General features: G+C 44.1%; 1 protein-coding gene across 2 annotated transcripts in view; it reads right to left on the bottom strand.

Annotated features, from left to right (window-relative positions):
• Nucleotides 1-21,990, bottom strand: part of GPC6 (glypican 6) — a 1,099,176-nt gene that overhangs the window by 7,842 nt on the left and 1,069,344 nt on the right. For both annotated transcript variants that reach the window (XM_059378364.1, XM_059378365.1), the window contains one exon: nucleotides 12,018-12,154. In XM_059378364.1, the coding sequence (XP_059234347.1) occupies nucleotides 12,018-12,154 (137 nt within the window). The remainder of the gene's footprint in view (nucleotides 1-12,017; nucleotides 12,155-21,990) is intronic.

Below are 21,990 nucleotides of genomic sequence, written 5' to 3'. Positions count from 1 at the left end.
GGACATTCTTTTCCATAAAGCTTAACAGTATTTGCTGCCCTTAAAAAAAAAAATGTTCTAATGGAAATTTTTAAAAGTCACAGGACCGTCTCTCTGTAGTGCTGCCACAAAGCGTAACTTCTGCGCTGTCTTTCAATATGGCTGATACATTAATACATTCTTGTTGGCTTCTGGGCTTGACTTCGAAAACGTGACATTGGGTTGACTGTTATTGACATCAGTTATATGTACTGGGCTCCACGAGCTCTACTTAATTACTAGAGCTCATTGGTATGAGCAGCAGCGAGGGCGGGCTAGCCTTTGCTGACCCGGGAGTTGAGAGTGGCTGGAAGGGCCCCTCGACTCTTGGACAATGATTCCTGCAGCTGTACCTAGGCCAGGTCAGAGGAGGGCTTTGTTTCTTTCAGATGCTGCGCGCACTGCACGGCTCGCCGAGACTCATTTATCAGAAGCCGACTGCGAGAGCTTACATGGGAATGCTGCCCCTGGGAGTCTGAGCATCCAGGAACAATAAGAGACTGCCAAATCCACCCAGCCTCTAACTGTGCCCACTGATGCTCGGCTGCCTGCAATAAAAACAAGGAACAATGCACCCGTGTCCTCAGGAACCTTTTCTCCTTTCGCTGTACTCAAAGGGTAACTTTAGAGACAATATGGAAACTTAAACCGCAAGCACAGTTGAGAAAGAGAATGGCCACCTTGTCACTCCAGAGGTACACCCCGAGGCCAATTCTATGGATATCCAAAAGGCAGCTTGAGGGATCTGTAGAAGCCCAGGACTCTTTGTATAATGCTCGTGTCCTGAAGACACGGACGCCTCTTTGAGCCCCTGCTATTGTTTATTAGACTTTGCATCGGCTTCTTGGCCCGATGGTGTTCTGTGTTTGTACCATTACAGTTTGGGGAGACACGGGAAGGAAGCAGGATCTCAGCACAGAGAAGCCAGCTTCCCAGGCTGGATGCACATTTATCAGGGGCAGGGAGAACCCAGAAATGAGCACAGATTGGAAGGTTGAATGAGGTGTCATGTTCGTCAACGGTTCATGCTCAGCGTGGTGAGGGGAGCCATCCATGAACATTCTGAACCCATCCATAAGCCCGTTCTGGCTACCTTCTAATCTGCAAGAGAGGTATAGGAGCTAGACTTGCAGTAGTTTTGCAGAATTACTTTTCTTCACATCTGTTAGGGGCTGAATGTTTGTGTTCCCCTCAAGTTTACATGTTGAAAATCCAATGCCCAAGGGAATGGTTTCAGGAGGTGAGATGTCTGGGAGAGAATCTGGGCATGAGGGCTCAGAAAAGAGACACAAAGGGCTAGGTTAGCCCTTGCATCATGTGAGGACACAATGAAAAGTGGAAAAATCTGCAACCCGAAAGAGGGCTCTCACCAGACCAGGCTCTCACGCTGACGAACTTAGACTTCCAGCCTCCAGTTCCTAAGCTACTCAGATGTGGTATTTTGTTACAGCAGCTTGCATGGACTGAGACAGCATCTAATTTCATATCGTGGACATAGGCTTCCTTGATTACATCCACATGTTACAGCTGATCAGGGTAGTAAGTCCTGTAGGAACTGGGGGGTGGGGGGACTTAAATGTTCAACCTCCTGAGTGGCTGCAGGCTCTGTGCTGGGGACTCTCAGTGCTGGAGTTGACATCTTCTGTCATCTTCCCGTCACCCGACACCCCAGGAAGTTCCCCCGACCAGGCACCATGTGTGTCATTGTCACCACTCAAAATCACTCCTTTCGGGGCCCCTGGGTGGCTCAATGCCTTCTGCTCAGGTCATGATTTCAGGGTCCTGGGATCGAGCCCTGCATCAGGCTCTCTGCTCAGCAAAGAGTCTGCTTCCCTGCCCCCGCCTGCCTGCCTCTCTGCCTACTTGTGGTCTCTCTCTCTTTTTCCTGTCAAATAAATAAATAAAATCTTTTTTTTTTTTTTTTTTTTTTTTAAATCACTCCTTTCAGTTGTTAGTTGAATGTGTCTGCCGGGGGGACAGACGTGTTGACCTATCTGTAGTCTGTATTTCTTACCACCTCATTAATGCCGGTGGCTGCTCTGACAGAAGGAGCTGCACAGTGGGAGAAAGGGACACACACAATCTAATGGCATTTAAAAGCCAGTAAAAGTCTGAAAAGTGAGACATCTGTAAGGAAGGGTAGCCTGGTGGTGCCCAGTGGGGTTGACAGGAGTCCAGGTGGAAGCTGAGGCAGGAATGGGGAGACATGGGGTCCCCAGGTGCTGCCTTGGGTTTGTTTTAAGGTGACAGATGCTTCTTCCTACTGCTCCTGCCTCAAGGCACACTGAGCAGAGAATGCAAAGCAGATTCCATCCTGCTTGTTGACCAAATGAGCTGCATTCAATACATGTCTCTCCAGCAATTTCCAATTCTAAGCTACATACTCATTCCTTCCCGTGGGAGAGTTTTACTAATCTAAGAAGTATGACAGTAATACAGGTCCCAAATTTCTTATCTGCAGTTCCAAAATTTAAGAAGTTTTCCAAAGGTTTTTTTTTTTTTTCTTTTCTTTCTTACACTCCTCTTGTTAACAAAACTTGATCTGATCCGAAATGAGGCTAATCAGAGCTCTCATTTTTCCCACTTGGTGGGATTAGCAATATATCTTGCTGCAGAAATTGAATGTGGTTGATTGTGAGTTACAATCCCAGACATCACCCACTGGGAGTATTATTCTGTAATGTATAGTATCAGCCCTGGGAAGACTTTCTAAAAATCAAAAAGGAGTCTGAAATCTGAAACATGGATGGTCTCAAGGATCTCAAATAAGGGACTGTGAGCTTGTGGTACCCATAACTTCTTTCCCAAGCTTTTTAAAAATTGAAGTTCTAGACTTCACACCTGTTAGAGTAGCTATTATTTGAAAACAAAACTAAACAAAATGACAAGTGTTGGTAGGGACATAGAGTGGAGTCTAAGTCCCCAGCATTAAGCTTCTGATTGCACGGACCTCCATTTCAAAGACAGCATCTTGAGCTAAAGCATCAGCGGCCACCTGACACGGCCACTCGTAGAAGAGCCAGAGAAGAAACTAGGCTGTTTCCACCCAGAAGGGGCCCCTTTCAGAAAGCCCTGGAAAACCTGGGGCTGCCTGACTGCCCCACATCTCCTTTCCCTGGCCCAATTCCTACTCTTAGGTTTTGTATTAGGACATCAGCCAATTGGCAGTGAATCTGAGAAACTTCTGGCACCCTACACTTGACCTGGAGAAAGGCAAAGCCCCAGGCTGTCTCTGGGACTCCTGATCTTGCTATGTGGTCACTGAGCCTGCCATGAGCTCCCCAGGTCCCCTGAGTCATAAATCTTATTCCTCAAGATTCCCTGATGGTTTCCTGCTGAAGTGTATCCCGTGATCATAACAAGAACCACAAAAGCCAACCTGGTCATAAGTAGGACGCCCTGCTTGGGGGAAATGTCTAGAGGGCTTGCTATGAGTGATATGTGCCCAGGCCAGCATGGCAGGTGTCCCTAACCGAACATGCTACCATCAACAGGTTTGGGAACACGGAGAAACTGGAACTCTTGTGGTCGCTAAAGGGAATGTAAAATGATGCAGCACTCTGGAAAACACTATGGCAGTTCTTCAAAGAATTAAAGTTAGACTTACCATACGATCTAGCAATTCTGTTTCTGGAATTCTTAACCCCAAAGAATTGAAAGTAAGTATCAGAACAGGTATTTGTGCACTTCCGTTCATGATGGAATTATTTACAATTGCCAAAAGTGGATGCGACCCCTGTGTCCACTGATGAATGCACAGGTTCCTAAACATGGTATGTCCAGATAGTACATCCAACCTTGAAAAGGAAGAAAATTCTGACTCGTGCTACCACATGAATGGACCTTGAAGACAGGCAAAGTGAAATCATCCAGACACAAAAAGACAGATATTGTACAATTTCACTTACATGAGGTAACTAGAGGAGTCAGAGTCATAGAGACAGGAAAGAACTGTGGTTGCCGGGAGGTGGGGACAGGGAGGAGTGAGGACTGAGTCTTTAATGGATTCAGAGTTTCAGTTTAGAAAGATGAAAAAGTTCCGTGGATGGATTGTTGGTGATGGTGAACAGTAATGCCAATATACCCACCGGCCGCTGAACTGTACCTTTAAAGGTGGTAACAGTGTTACATTTGACATTATGTATATTTTACCACAATTTAAAAAAAAAAAACAACCACTTTTAAGTGTAACTTTTCTAAGGGCTGGTATCCAAGATCTATAAAGAACTCCTCAAACTCCACACACAAAAACCAGATAATCATGTCAAAAAATGGGCAGAAGACATGAACAGACACTTCTCCAAAGAAGACCTACAAATGACCAAGAGACACATGAAAAGGTGTTCATCATCATTAGCCATCAGGGAGATTCAAATTAAAACCACATTGAGATACCACCTTATGCCAGTTAGAATGGCAAAGATTAACAAGGCAGGAAACAAGTGTTGGAGAGGATTTGGAGAAAGGGGAACCCTCTTACACTATTGGTGGGAATGCAAGTTGGTGCAGCCACTTTGGAAAACAGTGTGGAGATTCCTCAAACAATTAAAAATAGAGCTACCCTATGACCCTGCAATGGCACTACTGGGTATTTACCCCAAAGATACAGATGTAGTGAAAAGAAAGGCCATATGTACCCCAATGTTCATAGATGCAATGTCCACAATAGCCAAACTGTGGAGAGAACCAAGATGCCCTTTAAAAGACAGATGGATGAAGAAGATATGGTCCATATATACAATAGAATATTACTCAGCCATCAGAAAGGATGAATACTCAACTTTTGTATCAACATGAATGGGGCTGGAGGAGATTATGCTGAGTGAAGTAAGTCAAGCACGGAGAGTCAATTATCATATGGTTTCACTTATTTGTGGAGCATAAGAAATAACACGGAGGACATAAGGAGAAGGAAAGGAAAAGTGAATTGGGGGAAATCAGAGGGGGAGATGAACCATGAGAGACTGTGAACTCTAAGAAACAAACTGAGGGTTTTGGAGGGGAGGGGGTAGGGAGTTGGGTGAGCCTGGTGGTGGGTATTAAGGAGGGCACATATTGCATGGAGCCCTGGGTGTGGTACATAAACAATGAATCTTGGAACACTGAAAAAATAAAATTAAATTAAAAAAAATTTTGATATAGGTTACTTTTTCCCTTTCCTTTTTTTGGGGGTATGTGTGACTGGAAAATGGAATTGCTCAAAGCATACTGTGGATTTATACATTCTTCAAGACAGTTAAGCTGGAGTTACCTGTGATAGGCACTTCAATGGGATGTGACCCTATAATATGGTCAAAGGTGAGAGACTGACCCAGGAACATGAGATTCTCTGAGACCCAGCAGGGTGATCATGGGCAAGCCTCTTAACTACTTTATGAGAATATATATATATATATATATATATATATATATATATATATATATGAATAATATTATGTTGTTTTATAAGCTACCATATTAAGCTAAGGTATATGAAAATGCTTGAAAAATCTAACACACTATACAATGCATTCTTATAAAAATGAAGTTGTTAACATGGCCCTTTGGATGCCAAATTTGTTTCTTAGGAGCAGCTGAGGGCAGTGGAATTTGGACTTGTAAAGCCTGGACTCCTGTAGAGAGAATGATTTGTTGTGGCTTTCCTCCAGCTGGAGAGTGCATGGCATGAAATGGTTTGGGGACCCCTGGAGGACACACAGCCCATTGGTTGCCGCAGTGAGCAGAAGCTAAACTCTTTGACTTGGCCTCCTCACTCCTTGGCAGGATCCCCCTTATCCATCCTTTCTTTGTAGAACTGGAGGCAGCAAACTACAAAGTGGATGGGACAAAAGACCCAAGGAGCCAGCTCCGGGGTGCTGAGTTGTTGACTGTGACACCCTTCTTTCCTACTTCTGATGGCTGCACTTTCCCCACTTGCAGGAGTGCACGAAGCCTCCCTCTCCTGCAGGACAGCAGCCTTCCAGGGCTCTTCCCTCCCACATGTGCACAGAATGGAAAGACGTGCCCCAAGAATGCTGCTCTGACAGCTTCTAGTGCCTTCCCAAATGGATTCCTACCTTCCTGAATGCGGCTCCTGGCTGGGTGTACATCAGCTCCTTTACAGTTCTCTAAACTGCAGCCAGAGTGCTTTGGGACATATTCTGCAATCAGACTAAAACAATATTGTCCTGCCAGCTCCACCAAGTCCCTGTCTTTGACAGATTTCTCAACACCATGCATCATTTCCACCCTCTTCCATCTGCTCAGATGTACCCAGTCATGACTTACTGCTTCTTCGCTTAGTCAATCCACTCAGTGGCTGCTGAGAGGGACTGATGTACTTCCTAGATTTTTCTACTTTTCCTATTTCTTGCAATTTACTGTATTTACCTCCTGGCCCAAGGAAAGATTTCCTCGGGGACCCAGTTGTTTCTGTGAGGCTCGAGGGCCTTGAAAACCAGCAGAGGCTCCCTGCAAACTCGCTGTTTCCAACCCATCTGATTAACCCTCGCCCTCAGCCTGTGTCCTGCTGGACTCCCCCCAGAAGGCATTCGGAAGAAAGGACATGGTGAGGGCTAGACACTTGGCTTATGGAGGAGTGGATGCCGGAAGCTGCTGGCCGGTTTTATGGGAGGGGTAGGAATCTGGAAATCACTGAAGAAATCTGAGACATCGGGACCACGTGTGTCCCATCACAAGATCCACGTGCTGTTGAAAGTGACTTGTCACAGGGTGCTTTCAGCGCGCTCTTCCCGCCTGTCCCATCACCGCCCATGCTCGTCCTTCCTCTTCACCCCATTCCGCGCCCACCCCCCACCCCGTGGTTTTAGGGAAGAGGAAACAATCCTTAAGGACTGTAATGATGTAATTTGACATAGTTATGGCCTCGAAAAGCAAGAATCTGCCTCTATAGGAGCCCAAACGTAAGAGCCTATAGGAACAACGGGAGGGTTTTATTTTTTCGGTGGCTGTTACCTGCCCAAGCTCTAACCCGCATACACTAACCTTATACAAGCTGGCTCTCCTTTGGAGCCCGTGCTTTCCTGCCTGCATCTTGTCATTCTTCTCCCGCTCCCTACCCACAGCCCATCCCAGCCACCTGGCTGCCCACAGTGCCCTTCTCAGGGATGACGGATGGCTGCACATGTCCTTCTAGTGTCTCTGGGTTCGCCCTGGGTGTGTTCGGAGGTCTAGACTTGTAACCCACACTGCCCTGCTTTCATTCCCCCCCTTGGCTTTCTAGATTATTATCAACTCCCCCGTCCGTTACTTACTAGCTTCCTTTCGATTCTGATTTGTCTGAGTTGAGTCGAAGTTGCTGTGTCTTCTTTCATTTCTCTCTAAGAATTTGCTTACATCAGTGAGACAGGCGAGAAGTTAACCTTGCAAACTTACTTTCCTGCTGGTCACTGAGGAAACCTCCTAGGCTGCTTTCCTTGACTGGCAGACACTGCTAAGAATTCTGAAGAACGTTCCTTATTGGCTGTTCTGATAGCAGAGGATGCGAATCTGAGTGCTAACTGCTGTAGACAGAATTTATATCTTCCCCTCGCAAGATCCATATGTTGAAGCCCTAATTCCCAATGTGATGGTATTAGGAGGTGGGGCTTTGGGGAAGTAATTAGTTGTAGGTGAAGGTGAAGGTAGAGCCCCCACCCCCATGAAGTTAGTGCCCTTAGAAGAAGAAAGGATTAGAACTCTCCTTCTCTCTCTGTCCTCACGTGGCAGAGAAGAGGGGCTGTTCACAAGCCAGGAAAAGGGCTGTTACTGCAACCCAAGCCTATTTACCCCTGATCTTGGACTTAGAACTTCCAGACCATGAGAAATCAGTTTCTGTTGAAGACACCCAGACTCTGGTATGTTTGCTTGCAGCCCGAGCTAAGGCATTAACTAAGCCAAGCCCTGGCCAGGGAATTCAAGGACCCATCCTTAACCCCCCCAGGCACCCCAGCTGAGACCAGAGGTTTGTGCGGACAAGACCCTGCGTTGGAAAGGGGGTGCGGAATTTCCAACTTAAAATTCTCTCTTGATGCATATGCGAAGCCTAAGCAATTCATTGTTAAGGCGGCTTCCACCTAGCCTGTGTTCCGGTTCCCTTTAGGGGCTGAGGGTATACATATGCCACGTGACCTCCTCAGCCCAGTTGCTGTTGTTTTTCATCTAAGGAAAGCCCCATTCAAGGAAGCATCAGGGTATGCGTGGAGGTCGAGGGAAAGCCATAAATTGTAACATGCTCCCTGCGTGTGTGGGAACTGAGAAGGGGTGTATCTTACATGTTAATAGCAGCTTAAACTAGGGCTGCCAGATAAAAGGACGGGATTGCTGGTTATATCTGAATTTCAGATGAGCAATGAATCCTTTTTTGAAGTGTAAGTGTGTTCCACTGGGCGTCTGGCGTTATGCGCTGCACTTAGCAACTTGGTCTTAGAGCCTTACTGTTCCAGGTGTGGTCCCCAAATCCTCAACCGCTGCATGTTCTGGAAGCTTGTTAGAAATGCAGAATCTCGACTCCCACCCCAGACTTACAGAGCCGGAATCTGCCCTTTTCACAAGCTCCCCAAGACTGTAGCCTGCATGTTAACATTTGGGAAATGCTGTTTCCCAAATGGGTTTCCCAAAGCCCTATTGTCAAAACAGGGTGGGAATTTTCATAGATGTAATTGCATTGGTCTTTAAATTGTCCCGGTAGATTGGCAAGGGTAAGGGAAGCAGGAAAGAGCTGCTCCTGACAAGTCTTTTTGACAGAATGGAGACGTCAATGCTGATAAGTCATCAGCATACCTGCAATTTCCCCCCAGAAGGGCACAGTCTCTTCCCTCGAGCTCCCCTCCTGTTTCCAGACCTGCATAGCTCCTGAAGCAGAGGGAGCTCTACCAGCCATGGCTGATGGTGGGAGCAGGAACTTGAGGCAGATCCTTATTCTAGAGAAGCCACTGCTCCCAGCCCCTTGGCCCTCTCCACCACAGCGGGCACCTCTATGGTCATTCTGCTCTTTCTGTTTAAAGTCACTATCAACAGGTGCCTTTCATTTAGTTATGGCTCTTTGGGAAAAGACGACACCCCTGGACATATCCCTGGTAGGAGTCATTTTGATTTCAGATATGTGAACACATGAAACAGGTATGCTCCTGAATCCACGAAGTATGGTAACGAGCTGTGGGGTAGCATTCAGGAAATAGCAGGGAGACATGTGGGTGTTGGAAGACAAGCCAGATCAAATACTTAGGTGGGAGGAGAGGGCGATGGGAGTGGGTGTGCATGGGAGAAGGTGGCTGCAGGAGTACGATGGCTAAAACATAAAGGGAGGAAGAACTGTCTGGGCAGTCGGTAGTCTCGTGACGCAGGCTTGAGTTAGGAACTCCAGACCGTGACAAGCTCTAGTCATGCTAATGGGCCCCTCTGTTTCACAGTCCATAAACACTTGTTGATAGAATTTTTCTGTTAAGTCAAGGTTCTTGTTCTTTGAAACGAATAACCTCTTTCTTTCTTTTTTTAACAAAGATCCCAAATTTTAAGAAGGCCTATTATCTGAAAATCCATACTTCAAATGGAGGGAAAAATAGGTTATGACCTGCATTATAAGTGGATTTTTCAATCTACAAAATAGTTCAGTGGAATTGAAAAAACTTCTCTCACGTGTTCCTAGATCAATTAATATTTGGGTGAGAATGAGAAGAAAGCTTCAGTTAAATTTAATTCGATGAGTCTTCACTGGTTATCTACTGACTATGCTATTAAATATAAAGTTGTTAAGATTTCGTGGCAGTGGAAGAATTTTTAAAAAAAGGAACTAAAAGAAATGATAAAATTTTAATTTTTCAATGGGAATATAATTTGAGTTAGAAATATTGGCCAGCCTCATTTAAAAAATAATAGTATACTGGGTTAGATTCTGGAATATCTTTGCAAATAATTTTATTGCCCTACATTTGATCATTTCAGCCACCTGCATAAATTTCCATAATGGGTTTCCACTGACATAGGATAAAATCAAATGTGGGCCCTAAGCACTGATCTGGGTGGTTCTCCACGTATGCCATCCTTTCCCAAGCCTACAGTGCAACAGCGCAGCCCTTGAAGTCCTCTCTGCAGCCACTGTACTTCTCATAGGTGGGCGGACAGCACTGCCATCAGAGAGTACTTAAAGCACAGAGTCTTGCAGAGTGCTGGGGCAGAGGGAGTGCTTAACAGCATTGCTGATGGCTGGAGAAACTGAATGAATGAATGTAGATTCACTACATCTTTTATAGAGCTAAAGATCTGTTTCATTTGTTCTAACCTTCGTTTAGAGGCAGGAGGATATGGATATGAAAAGAATACTGGGCTAGGACTTGGGAGATTTCCAGCTTTCATCCTTGCTGGTTGGGCAACCTTAGACTAATGGTTCCCCATCCTGGGTTTCTGATCTGCACAATGAGGAATTTGGCTAACCCCGGACTCCCCTAACACTAACTTTAATGGTCGTCAACTTCCCATTTTTTTCCCTAAGGGTATCTAGTCCCCTCCTCACGCCCCACCTGCAACATTTCTTTATCTTTCCTTTTGTATATGTGCTAAGAGCCAGCAACCTGTGTAACCATGGGAATGTAGTTCAAAACACAGCCTTCATTTCAGCCGAGGCTGAAAGGTAAACACAGATGGGTAACAGAGCAGCTCAGAAAATCAACCACTTTATTCATTAGGCCATCTGGTCATGCTTTCCAGTGTCTTTCTGTACAAGCATGAGGAAAAGACACATTAGAAGCTGTTGAATTTCACAGCTGAGTTTGCTGGCCAAAGGTCTCCTTCTTGTAAGGCCAGACCCTGATAAATGACGAAACATTTTTGAGGGGCCGGTTGTTGAGATGACAAAAAGCTGTCTACCCCCGTGATCTAGGATTTGGACACTGATATTCTGGAAAGATTTGAAGTGATTACAGCTCTTTCTATAGCTGTCCTGTTTTTGCCTTGTTAAGCTCTCCCCAGTATGGCTAATAATATCATTATCAATAGATGCTAAAAAATTCAGCTCAGCAGTGTGAGAGAGAACATGTAATAAGCACCTCACTTGTGCCCTGCTTACCTTCTGCGGTTTCTTCTGAACTTAATATCCGTGGATCTTCCTATTTCCTTTTGATCACAGCTGCTTCATCAGCTTGAAAAGGCCCACTAAGACCCAGAACAGAGCCCCCCAACCCGCCCCGCCCCGCACTTATCTCCTCCACCTGCTGATCAATCCCCAAAGATTCCTTGAGTCCAACTCACCAGCTGCTCTGCCCACCTGCACCCCTGCTGAGGCGTGCTCAGGCAGCCTCCTCTCCTGGTGTCCTTCCCTGCTCGCCAGCTCCCAGCCAGTTCTCCCGTCCAACTCCTCCACCCTAGGAAAACTCGGGCCAACCCCGTTTCTGGGCTGAATCAAGAAATTCCATATCAAGGGGCAGCCGCACTGGGCAGCCCAGCAGCGGGCTGAAAACAGAGCCATTTCTCATCTGGAGATCCCGGCGGGGGTGGGGGGCACTTCTTGAGGCAGGGAACCTATGAGAACACCTTCTCAGTTGTCCCTTGGTGGTTTCCTTTTCCCCTCACCCTTCCAACGAGCCCCTCAAAAACTGTTTTTCTCCGAGGGTGAAAAATATTACAGTTGAACTTTCACTTCCTGTTTAACGTGTGATGGAAAGAACAGTGAGTCCTGCCCATTCACTATGGATAAAAATAGCTCTGCTGTCTTCAAGTCATTAAGTGAACATAAAAGGCGCTTTGTGATCTCAGGATATCCGTAACCTGGCATCTGTCACCGTTCCTCTGTCCTCATCCAGAGGCGAGGCACTCAGAACGAGGATTCCACGCTTAATGGCACCTTGAGAGTAAGTGTTCCCAGGTGCCCATCAAACCTGTCACTCTGAACAGCTGTCGCTAAGTGACGACGTGCCCCCCCACTCTCCGTTGCTTTTTGCATCAACAGGCCCATAGAACTGTGCCAGCAGAGCCTTCCAGGGCTGGCTGAGCAATGCCCCGACCAGAAGAACGCGAGTCCCCCTCACCTGGCTTTGCTGTGCCCATTCCAACACTCCTCTTCGTTGGCCGCGCCTGCTGTCATGCTCTCATCCTTGCAGATGGTGTAGGGCAGTGCCGACCAGACCTTTTTAGAGAGCTTCAGTTTCTCTTTTATGTCTGTGACCTGACCAAGAAAGCAAGGAAAGACTGAATATTCTCCCCAGCTGTTGCCCATTTCTACACAAGGACACGACACAGGTGAAGGTTAGAGAACCTGTGATAGGACGAGCACAAACTCTATCAGTTTTCAGAGAGAGAGAGAGACACCATGCTGCAGGATTGACTGCCCGGGCAAGCCTCCCTACCTCCTCCCTCAATCTTCCTCCAGCTCCTGGCAGAGAGTTCGCAGGTAATTGGCTTTTGTTTTCCATCTTTTCTGTCCTCCCATGCTTTGAATTAAAAACTTACGAAGCATCTCAATGGCTTCGGGTCCCTCGCTGGCTGGGAGAAACAGGTGTTCCCTATTGCAGATTTCCTTAAATATATTCTTTAGAGTTCATTTGCTTAGATGTCAGATAAATGCACAAAATCAAGGCACCGAGAGATGAAATGCTTTCCCCAATTGTCTATGTGTTTCTGTAAGAAATAAATATTGTCGCTAATTCGACTGCTGGTAACCTCTGCTCTTAACCGATGGACAGGTCTATACAGCACACACTTGGATGGTGAGTAGCAACCCAAACCCACTTAAAAGTCTCTACAGCAGGAGGGGCACCTGGGTGGCTCAGTGGGTTAAAGCCTCTGCCTTCGGCTCAGGTCATGATCCCAGGGTCCTGGGATCGAGCCCTGCATCGGGCTGTCCGTTCCGCGGATAGCCTGCTTCCTCCTCTCTCTCTTTCTACCTGCCTCTCTGCCTACTTGTGATCTCTGTCTTTCAAATAAATAAATAAATAAATAAAATCAAAAGTCTCTACAGCAGGAAGAGAAAAGTCATTCTGAATATAGCTAAGTGTAAAATCCGCAGCTCTATGGATGGATGGTGGGGAAAAGCTTAGTAACCCCATCTTTAGTGTTTTCAGGCTTAGCACTGACTTCACCTGAAGAAAGAGTAGAGGCAGGAATTCAGTACCATTTTGGTTCCATAATTAATGTCTAGGCTCCTGCAGTCACAACTCTGATTTTCTATTCTATTCCCTGTGTGAACATTGGGAATTGAAATGTATCTGTTGTAGGTTGAATCATGTTCAGCATTCATATGCTGAAGTCCTAACACTCAGTCCCTCAGAAGGTGAACTTATTTGGACATAAGTTTTTTGTCTGTTTTCTTTTGTTTTAACAGAGGTAAGAAAGTTAAAATGAGATTATTAGGATGGCCCTCATTCAAAGGGAAACGTTGGATACAGAGGTATGCATAAGGGTAAGACAATGTGGAGAAACGTAGGAGAAGACATCTGCCTACAAAGCCAAGGAGAGAGACCTGGAAAAGATCCTTCCCTTACAGCCTCAGAAAAAAACCAACTCTGCCTGCATCTTGAGTTTGGACTTCTAGCCTCCAAAGCCATGAGACAATAAATTTCCATTCCTTAAGCCACCCCATGTGTGATATGTGGATACAACAGCTCTAGGATACCTATACAGCCTCATAGAAGGGACAACCACTGAGACTTAATGGCATTATGTATTTGAGATCGATAGCCTTTGGAAATAAAGTTTATGTTTACTGTGGATCGAGGCTAGAGTTTTAGAAAAACAATTCCAAAGATCTTTTATCAGGTATAAGAGTAAAAACAAAAGAATATGTGATCTCTGTCCCAATCATGTTTCCCAGCAGTTGCAGAATTATATAGTCTTTGGCTCTTGCTTCTCTGTGATTCTGATGATGACAAGAGGCTTCAATACTGTGAAATGTTTGCTCATGCATAAGGGCTGAAGATGACCAGAATACTGAATTTGAGAATCTGGCACCTACCCTAGGTAGTGTGATGTTACTTTTGTTTTGGAGTGTGATGAGAGTCCATGAGTAATGACATTCCAAGAAGCCACTTACACACAACAAATGTTCAGGATGGCTTGAGACCTGCCTTCTCTGATTTCTCCCATTGATGCTGACTTTGGTCCATAGGCTACCTTAACCTCTGGCTCTCTTTCTGGCCAATCTGCTTGGGTACAGAGGTTTGCAACAAGAGTCCATCCTTTTCTGCTACTTTGGGCACAGACGTGTGTGCATGTTGTTAATTGTTTTCTTTTTTTGGCTTGAAAGACATGTGGCCATTTCTATCTGGCTATGGGTGGACATTCTGTTTATTGATTATAAAAAACCACAATCCCCAAAAGCCAACTAATAAATGTTGAAAGAATTACAGAAAAATCACCATTCTGCAGCCATCCCATGATAATTGAATCTCAGCAAATATTTCCTATAGAGGCTGATGTGGGTTGAATTGCATCCCGCCCAAAAGCTATTGGAGTCCTAACCACAGGACTTGTGAATGTGACTTTATTTGGAAATGAGGTTGTTGCAGAAGATCAGGTTAAAATGGAGTCGTTAGAATGGGCTCTACTCTAATGTCCTTATTAAAAAGGGAAATTTAGGCACAGAGACAGATATACACAGGGAGAATACCATGTGAAGATGAAGACATGGATCAGGGGGATGTATCTACAGTCCCAGGAACATCAAAGATTGCCAGGAATCCACCAGAAGCTGGAAGAGAGTCATGAAACAGATTCGCCCTCACAGTCCTAGGAACTGATCCTGCTGACACCTTTATTTCAGACTTCTAGCCTCCCAACTGTGAGACAGTGAATCTGTTGTAAACCCCCCACTTGGTAGTACTTTGTTACAGCAGCCCTCACAAGCTAGTACAAATGCAAAAAACTTTGGGTGAAAGTTCGGTAGGGAATAGGATATTTACACAATCTCAGAGTATTCCCTACAGATTCCTCATTAGTCCAAGGGGAAAACTGGTCACTCTACAGTGCAGAAACTGGGCCGGCCCCCACCCTAACCAGGTGATCAAAGTCGTGGGACACAGTGATTTGGGGTGCCTCCAGATGTGAGGTGACAAGAGGGACACATAGGTGGCTAAAATTCGTAACCCGGATCCGATTATGAGGACACATCAGATAAACACATGTCCCAGTTAATGGACATTCTAGGAGACGATTGGCTTGTATACTTCAAAAATGTTAGTTGTAAAAGACAAGGGAAAGCCGAATACTTGCAAATTAAGAGGAATAAGACACATGACATTCAAAGGCAGCCTATGATTCTGGTTTGGGCATTAGGTTGGGAAAATAATTGCCAGAAAGGATATTATAGAGATAGTTGGCAAGCTTTGAATAGTGACTCTATATTAAATAATACTGGTTTGGTTTGGTGTTGAATTTTTTTTTTTAAGATTTTATTTATTTATATTACAGACAGATCACAAGTAGGCAGGAAGGCAGGCAGAGAGAGAGGAGGAAGCAGACTCCCCGCTGAGCAGAGAGCCTGATGCGGGGCTTGATCCCAGGACCCTGATCATGACCTGAGCTGAAGGCAGAGGCTTAACCCACTGAGCCACCCAGGTGCCCCAGGTGTTGAATTTTCTGAATATGAACTCATATTGTGGTCATATGGGAGAAGGTCATGTTCTTAGGAGATACATGATGGTCTCTTTAGAGTGTTAACACTATTCAAAGTGTTATGGTTTCCACAACTTATGCTAGAATGATTCAGAAATCTTCATTGTCATTATCACCATTACCACATAGATGTATAGAGATAAAGTAAGATAGCAAGCATGACAAATTTTTTTTTAAAGATTTATTTATTTATTTGAGAGAGAGAGAAAGAGAGAGTACATGCACACATGAGAAGGGAGAGGGACAGAGGGAGAGAATCTTAAGCAGACACCCACCCGGGTGCCCTGATGTGGGGCTTGATTCCATGACCCATGAGACCATGACCTGAGCGGAAACCAAGAATTAGGTGCTCAGCTGACTGAGCCGCCCAACGGCCCTGCAAATGTGGCAACTTTTTGATGGTGAATGGATCTAGATGGAAGCATGCAATTTTTTTTAAAAAAAATGCCATTTTTCAGTGCATTTGAGTTTTTTTCAAAATCAAACATGTCAAAAACAAAATCTTTCACCTCATTTGCTCTGCAAGGTGGTACATTGCTGCCTCTCACCTTTGCAACCTGGGTCACCACCCCAGGTTCTCACGGTTCTCAAACACAAACTCCAGAAAAAGGAACAGGCATTACTAATTCAGAAAACTGTCACTAGCTTAAGTCATGAAATACTGTAAGGTATATTCTGTCCCATAATAAAGTACAGCAGGAATGACCATTCTCTTTTCTGCTTATTTAAGGCTAAGTTCCCACCTTTACAGTGTGGGAATCTGAACCAAAGATACGTATTTGGGGACACAAAGAAAGAATATAGTAGCATGGTGTTCCACCAGTATCTCTGCTTCTCCTCTCCTGAGACTTGAAAAATTTAACTGTGTATGTTGTGCTCCTCATTCTCAAGCATTGTCTCTTTCAAGGAACATTCTCTGACTTCCCTATTAGTTAGATTCAACTTTCTGGGTCCATGGTGTCCTACGCATGATTTTAAGTACTGATTATTCTAAGTTTTTGTAATTGGCTTACTTTTCTGATTCTAAGACCACCAGCTTCTTGACATAGGGAGATGGTCCTTAGATGGACCAGGTGCAGGTGACCATCCACCCCAGTTTGCCCGAGACATGGGAGGTTCTAGCACATGCCATATTTTCAGTACTAAAACTGGGAAGTCCAGGCAAACGAGGATGGGTTGGTCACACACATCTTAGCACATGGTAGGTAGTCAATACATGTTGACTGGGAAAATAGATTTAATTGTCCCAATCTATTACAAGGCCATGGACAATCTTGCTAACACACAATAGTGTCCTCCACATCATGCACTCATGTCAGAAGGGTAGGAGGACTGGTGGGTTGTATCTGGCTAAGCAAGGAGTGTGGGGGTTGCCTCTGAGTCACCACATCCTGTATGGAAACATTGGCCAATTCACTTCCAGCTGCGGGGGCCATGCAGACAAGCTGCCAAAACGGGACCCTATCAGCCACCAGGGAGGCTCACACCCTTGATTCCAAATAACAACCACACAAATGCAGTTTGTTTTCCAGTATCTTGCAAGGTTTTCAATCCTTCCATCATTTAGAGATATTTTTCTTATTTTTATTTCTGAGTAATGTGTGTGACCACCTTGCAGTAGCTTAAGACCTGAGTTGTTTTAAAAAATTTTCTCCCTGGAAACTGATGTGCACACAACAGTGAGCTAAGCTTCACACTAGCAAGAACCGGTGGTCAAAATGTGTTGCTGAAGTACAGGAGTCCTGATTCCTTACTAACACAGACCTGATGGCAACAGAGGTCTGGGATCAAATAAGGAGTTTGCAGCAATGTCTTCCTGCTTCCCACAGGAGCTGTTCTAGGACAAATTAACTTTCTCAAGTACTTGTACATTATAGTTACCATTTGTCCAGTGTTAAGTTCATAATGCTGTAATATTAGTAATACTAGTTATCCCCGAGTAGTAAATGTTTTGCAGCTACAACACTGAGAGATTCTGGAAGTTAACTTCCATTTTGTCGCAGGCCTCCTATCCAAATACACACTGTTGGGGGCCCCAGGGAAAACATGGACCTCTTCTAGAACTTGTCTGGAGTTTATTCTGATTTCAGGACAATTTCAACTCCGGGGTCCATGTCCATCAACTCTTTGTTGAAGTCTTGTCAGAAGGTCCATGAAAACTTGACTATGGGAAGATCCAGGTGCCATTTTCATGCCTCCCCTTCAGAATCGCAAAACCAGACAAAAGAGGGAGGAAGTGGACAAGGTAGAATGATTGCAAAAGCAAAGGGATTAGCAACACCAAAGAGCAGAAAGGATGATCGAAGTACTGGGTGTCTGACAATCTCATTTAAGAAATGATCTTGTGCCAGACATTGAACGTGAATTTCATCAAGACTCTGAATTGCCAAGTTTCAGTTTACAGGGAATACTGGGGCTACAGGTACCACAAACTAAGTAACCCCATAGAGAAATGATCAGGTCAGGCACATTCAGTGTGTGGGATATTACATGAGACAACCAGCCTTGACTCTTCAAAAGAGGTAAAAATGGCCAAAACATGGGGAAGCTGTCCTAGATGAAAAGAAACTAAAAATGTAACAACCTAATGCTTCGGATAGACCTTTACTGAATCCCGGACTTGGAAGAGGTAATTACCCAGTTATAAGAAAGAGTTTTGAGATAATTGGAGAATTTCGAATACAGAATGGATGGTAGATGATATACTGAATGACCCATAATATTCTTAAGTGTAATCACGGTATTCTGTTTACGGGGAGACTATTCTTGCTTTTCAAAGACTGGTTTTGAGATATTTAAGAATGAAGTGTCATTTTGTTTTTTACTTACTTGAAAATAGCAGAAAAATCAACCATCACTGCGCCTACTTGAGAGCATAGGGATGTTCATTTTATTATTTTTTTTCAACCATTTCCGTACCGTTTGAAAAAGTTAAAAATAATGAAAAGCTGGGAAAAGAAAGGCGATTTTATTTTTGGGGGCACATGGTGTTTGAGACCCTTGCTGAATTCAGCACAGGGCACTGTAAGCTACTCTAAGCAGTCGGGGGCTAACCATGAGGTGTCACTGGCCTAAGACACTCACCCGCAATCCTCAACTCTGTACTGATCATATATGATCGTTATCCCCTTTTGCAATGTGAAACGGGGTCTCTGAGATGAAGCAACTTGCCTCGCATTTAACAAATGGTAGACATGAGATTCAAATTCAAGTGTAGGCTTCAGAATCGTTACTCGTCACCAGCAGGCTTAAGAGGGACTCGTCTTATAGTCGTGGTCTCCGGAGCGTGTGTGCTGGGTTGGCAGCGGAGGTATGTATCCCTGGTGTGGGCAGGACGATTCGACGTGATTCAGGATGAAAACATGAGAATTTCTATTTTTTATTTTTTAAATATAAAAATATAAGAGGAATTAAGCTTTCCTAATATTTAATCGATCTACAGATGGATATGTCTCGTGTGGTGATGGCCATTTCTCAATTATCCTGTAAGACTTTTCCAGAGTGGAAAGGGGCTGATAATGGCACGTCTCTCTTCCATTAGCTTGTTCCTGGGGTACTGACATCTATCGCAGTTCACATGTTCTGGTTAAATGCACTTATGGATTAGATTATGTAGTTTTCACTAACTCATTAAATGGACGAGTGACTTAAAATGACTTCGGCAAAGAAACTTTAGATTTCTTTTATTTCAAACAGTGCAAGTGCAATTGAACCACCATAAAATGGCAGGCTTCCTCTGAATACACCTGCAGCATCACAAAGTAAAACAAATAAAGATTCGTTGCTTTACCTCTTTCTTCAAAAATTTGTACCTTTTGCATACCTTTCACAAGTTACAGAAAACATATTAGTTCAGCATATTAGTTCAGACTTTTTGCTGATAGAGAGGTGAGATCAAAACAGTTTGGCACTTGCCAATCTGTGGCACAGGGATTGACCCAATATATTACGAATTGATGACTTAGCCAACAAAAACATGCAGTGAAATCAGCTTAATGAGATAGGAAAGTGTATTCTAAGTGTTTTATAATTCAGGAAAAGTTCCATTGCATTGGTTAAATAAGGAAAAAAGCTTTTGCTGCTAGCATTCATTCATTCATTCATTGGGTTTTATGCTTCACTCTGGGGATACAAATATGGTCAGTACGTACTCACTACCCTTGAAGGGTTCCTAATGTCACGCTGTAGGAGGAGGTTAACAGACATGAAGCAAATGTGATGGGATTAAGCAAAGAGCTTTGGGAGCACAAGTATCAATTTGTCTGAAAATTTCTGGGGAACACCACAGTCCCTCCGAAGAAAAGACATCTCTGCTGATATTTGCTCTTTTGTGGCCACTGAATCTTGACATGGGGACCATTAGGAAGCTGGACATTTAGTCATTTCTATTCAGAGGGGTTAAAAACAACAACAACAAAAATGCTTCATGGTCCTCCAAGTTTTCACTTCCAACAATGGGATGATGTTATCCCTCTAGAAGTCACTGCTTTTAGCCACAGCTCTGGGTCTTCGGCTTCTCCTTTTGCTAAGAGCCCTTGTGCTTTCCTGACTCGCAGGGAATATCTGTTCTGGCAGAGCCTTAGTAAACAGGTGATGTGTGTGTCCTGGGTCCTTAAGAAATATTTGTTGAGTGAATAAATACATGAGGAGCACTGCCGATCATCTGCTAAGGGAAGTAAGATTTCAAAAATGATCGATTATCTGCCAGCTACTGCCTTCTTGGACTTCCCTTTGGAGAATAAGGAAATTCTGCAGGCCTTCCAAAAAACATGCTTTCCCTTGACCTGATTATCCTCTGAGTGAGAGTGAGGTCTCAGATGGCCCCTCCAATTCTTTAATTAGGATTCTAGTCTCCTGTCATCTCAAATGTCATCCTAGGTGTAATTTATACATGCATGATGGAAGAGATCTCAAAGGCAATGTTGGCTTGGGGAAAGACCATGAGAATTTAAGTAAAAATGGAATGGATCTCATCTTAAGCAGTCTTTATAATCCTTATAAAGCTCTACCATTTCCAGTAGCTTCTCTTTGGTTTTCTAAGCAAAGTTTCCTGTGAAATACTGATTTGGGGGTGTTTTTGAATTACTATTACCTTTGTCTCCTCTGTGGATCCTTTGATGGGGCACATTTGATCTCTTGCAAGAGATTTTGCCCATGGCTATCTATCTGCCTACTTGAGGTCCAAAGTTCATCTATACTGGACTTTTATTTCTCCTGGATCTTCTCTGTGAAGTGTGAGGCATCAAATGTGAGAAGGCCACCTGCTGTCCTCCGCCAATCATGCCCGCACCAGAATTCACTTCACTGGGCACCTGTTGTGTGCACCTGGCCGGATGCCCTATTTGTTCATGGTTTCACAAAGATTCCAATGTACCTATTTCAACTGTATGAAAACATAATGTAGCTGGATGTAAATAATATATACCATATCTTTAGAAAAAAGATGGTTAATATTTAAAGGGCTATACACTAAATAATACATATTGAGGGGGAAAAACAATGTGAATATTTTATAGACTGAAGGTCATTTGTTAGCTTGGGAAAACAATCTGTTTAAAGAAACAAAGTCAGCCTCACTTTCACCTCATGGACAAGGCTACTTTACTTGGTCAAGCTAAGGGAAATTCACAATAGATAATATGATTCTTGCAACCCGAGAGTTTAATAACCCAGTTTCAGAGACCGTGACCTTGTCCAGCTTTACTCTAGAGAACATGATCTTTTATTACACCACCAGTTTGTTCAATTCACGGTGGGAACCTGCATTAGAATTCAAGTCATTTATATTCCTTCAGTGATCAAACAGAGGTCTGTGAATGAACCTGTTCACAACTTCTCACACTCACTCGAAAACATGTATAGACAGTGTAGAGTATTTAAAGTTCTGAAGTTTTGGAGGGAACACTAACTCACCTGATGTGGCCCAATATCCATAAACACAGCCCCCATAATATCCTTGAGGAAGTTGGGGTTACTAATGTCAGGTAACTCAACAAGGAAGCTGAAGACACAAGACTTACCCAATCTAACCCCTTGATTTATATTCAAGTCTGGACTCAAGTCCCTTCTGCTGATGTGGTTTTCAACACGCAATTCATGAGAATTTCAACTTCACATTTCTTTTGAGTATGTGAAACACTTTGGAGTTATTTTTCATGTCTCAGATTGTCTAGAGTGTAATGTTTGGGCAGGTCCTGGAATGTACAAAGCCACTCACAACATCTTTCCTTTTAGGAAACCATTAGCTGAGTCGTGGGAATGACAAAAGTGTTCTGTCAAATAGAGTCTGTCAGTGAACCCAAAGTAGACTTCGGCCACACGACACACTGAGTGTGTGTAGAGTGCCTGGGTCATTACACAAGCTAAAACCAACCTTACATTCTGGGCTTTCTC

This window comes from Mustela nigripes, chromosome 15 (genome assembly GCF_022355385.1).
Source record: "Mustela nigripes isolate SB6536 chromosome 15, MUSNIG.SB6536, whole genome shotgun sequence".
Lineage (NCBI taxonomy): Eukaryota > Metazoa > Chordata > Mammalia > Carnivora > Mustelidae > Mustela > Mustela nigripes.
This window is presented reverse-complemented; position numbering and strand designations above follow the sequence as displayed.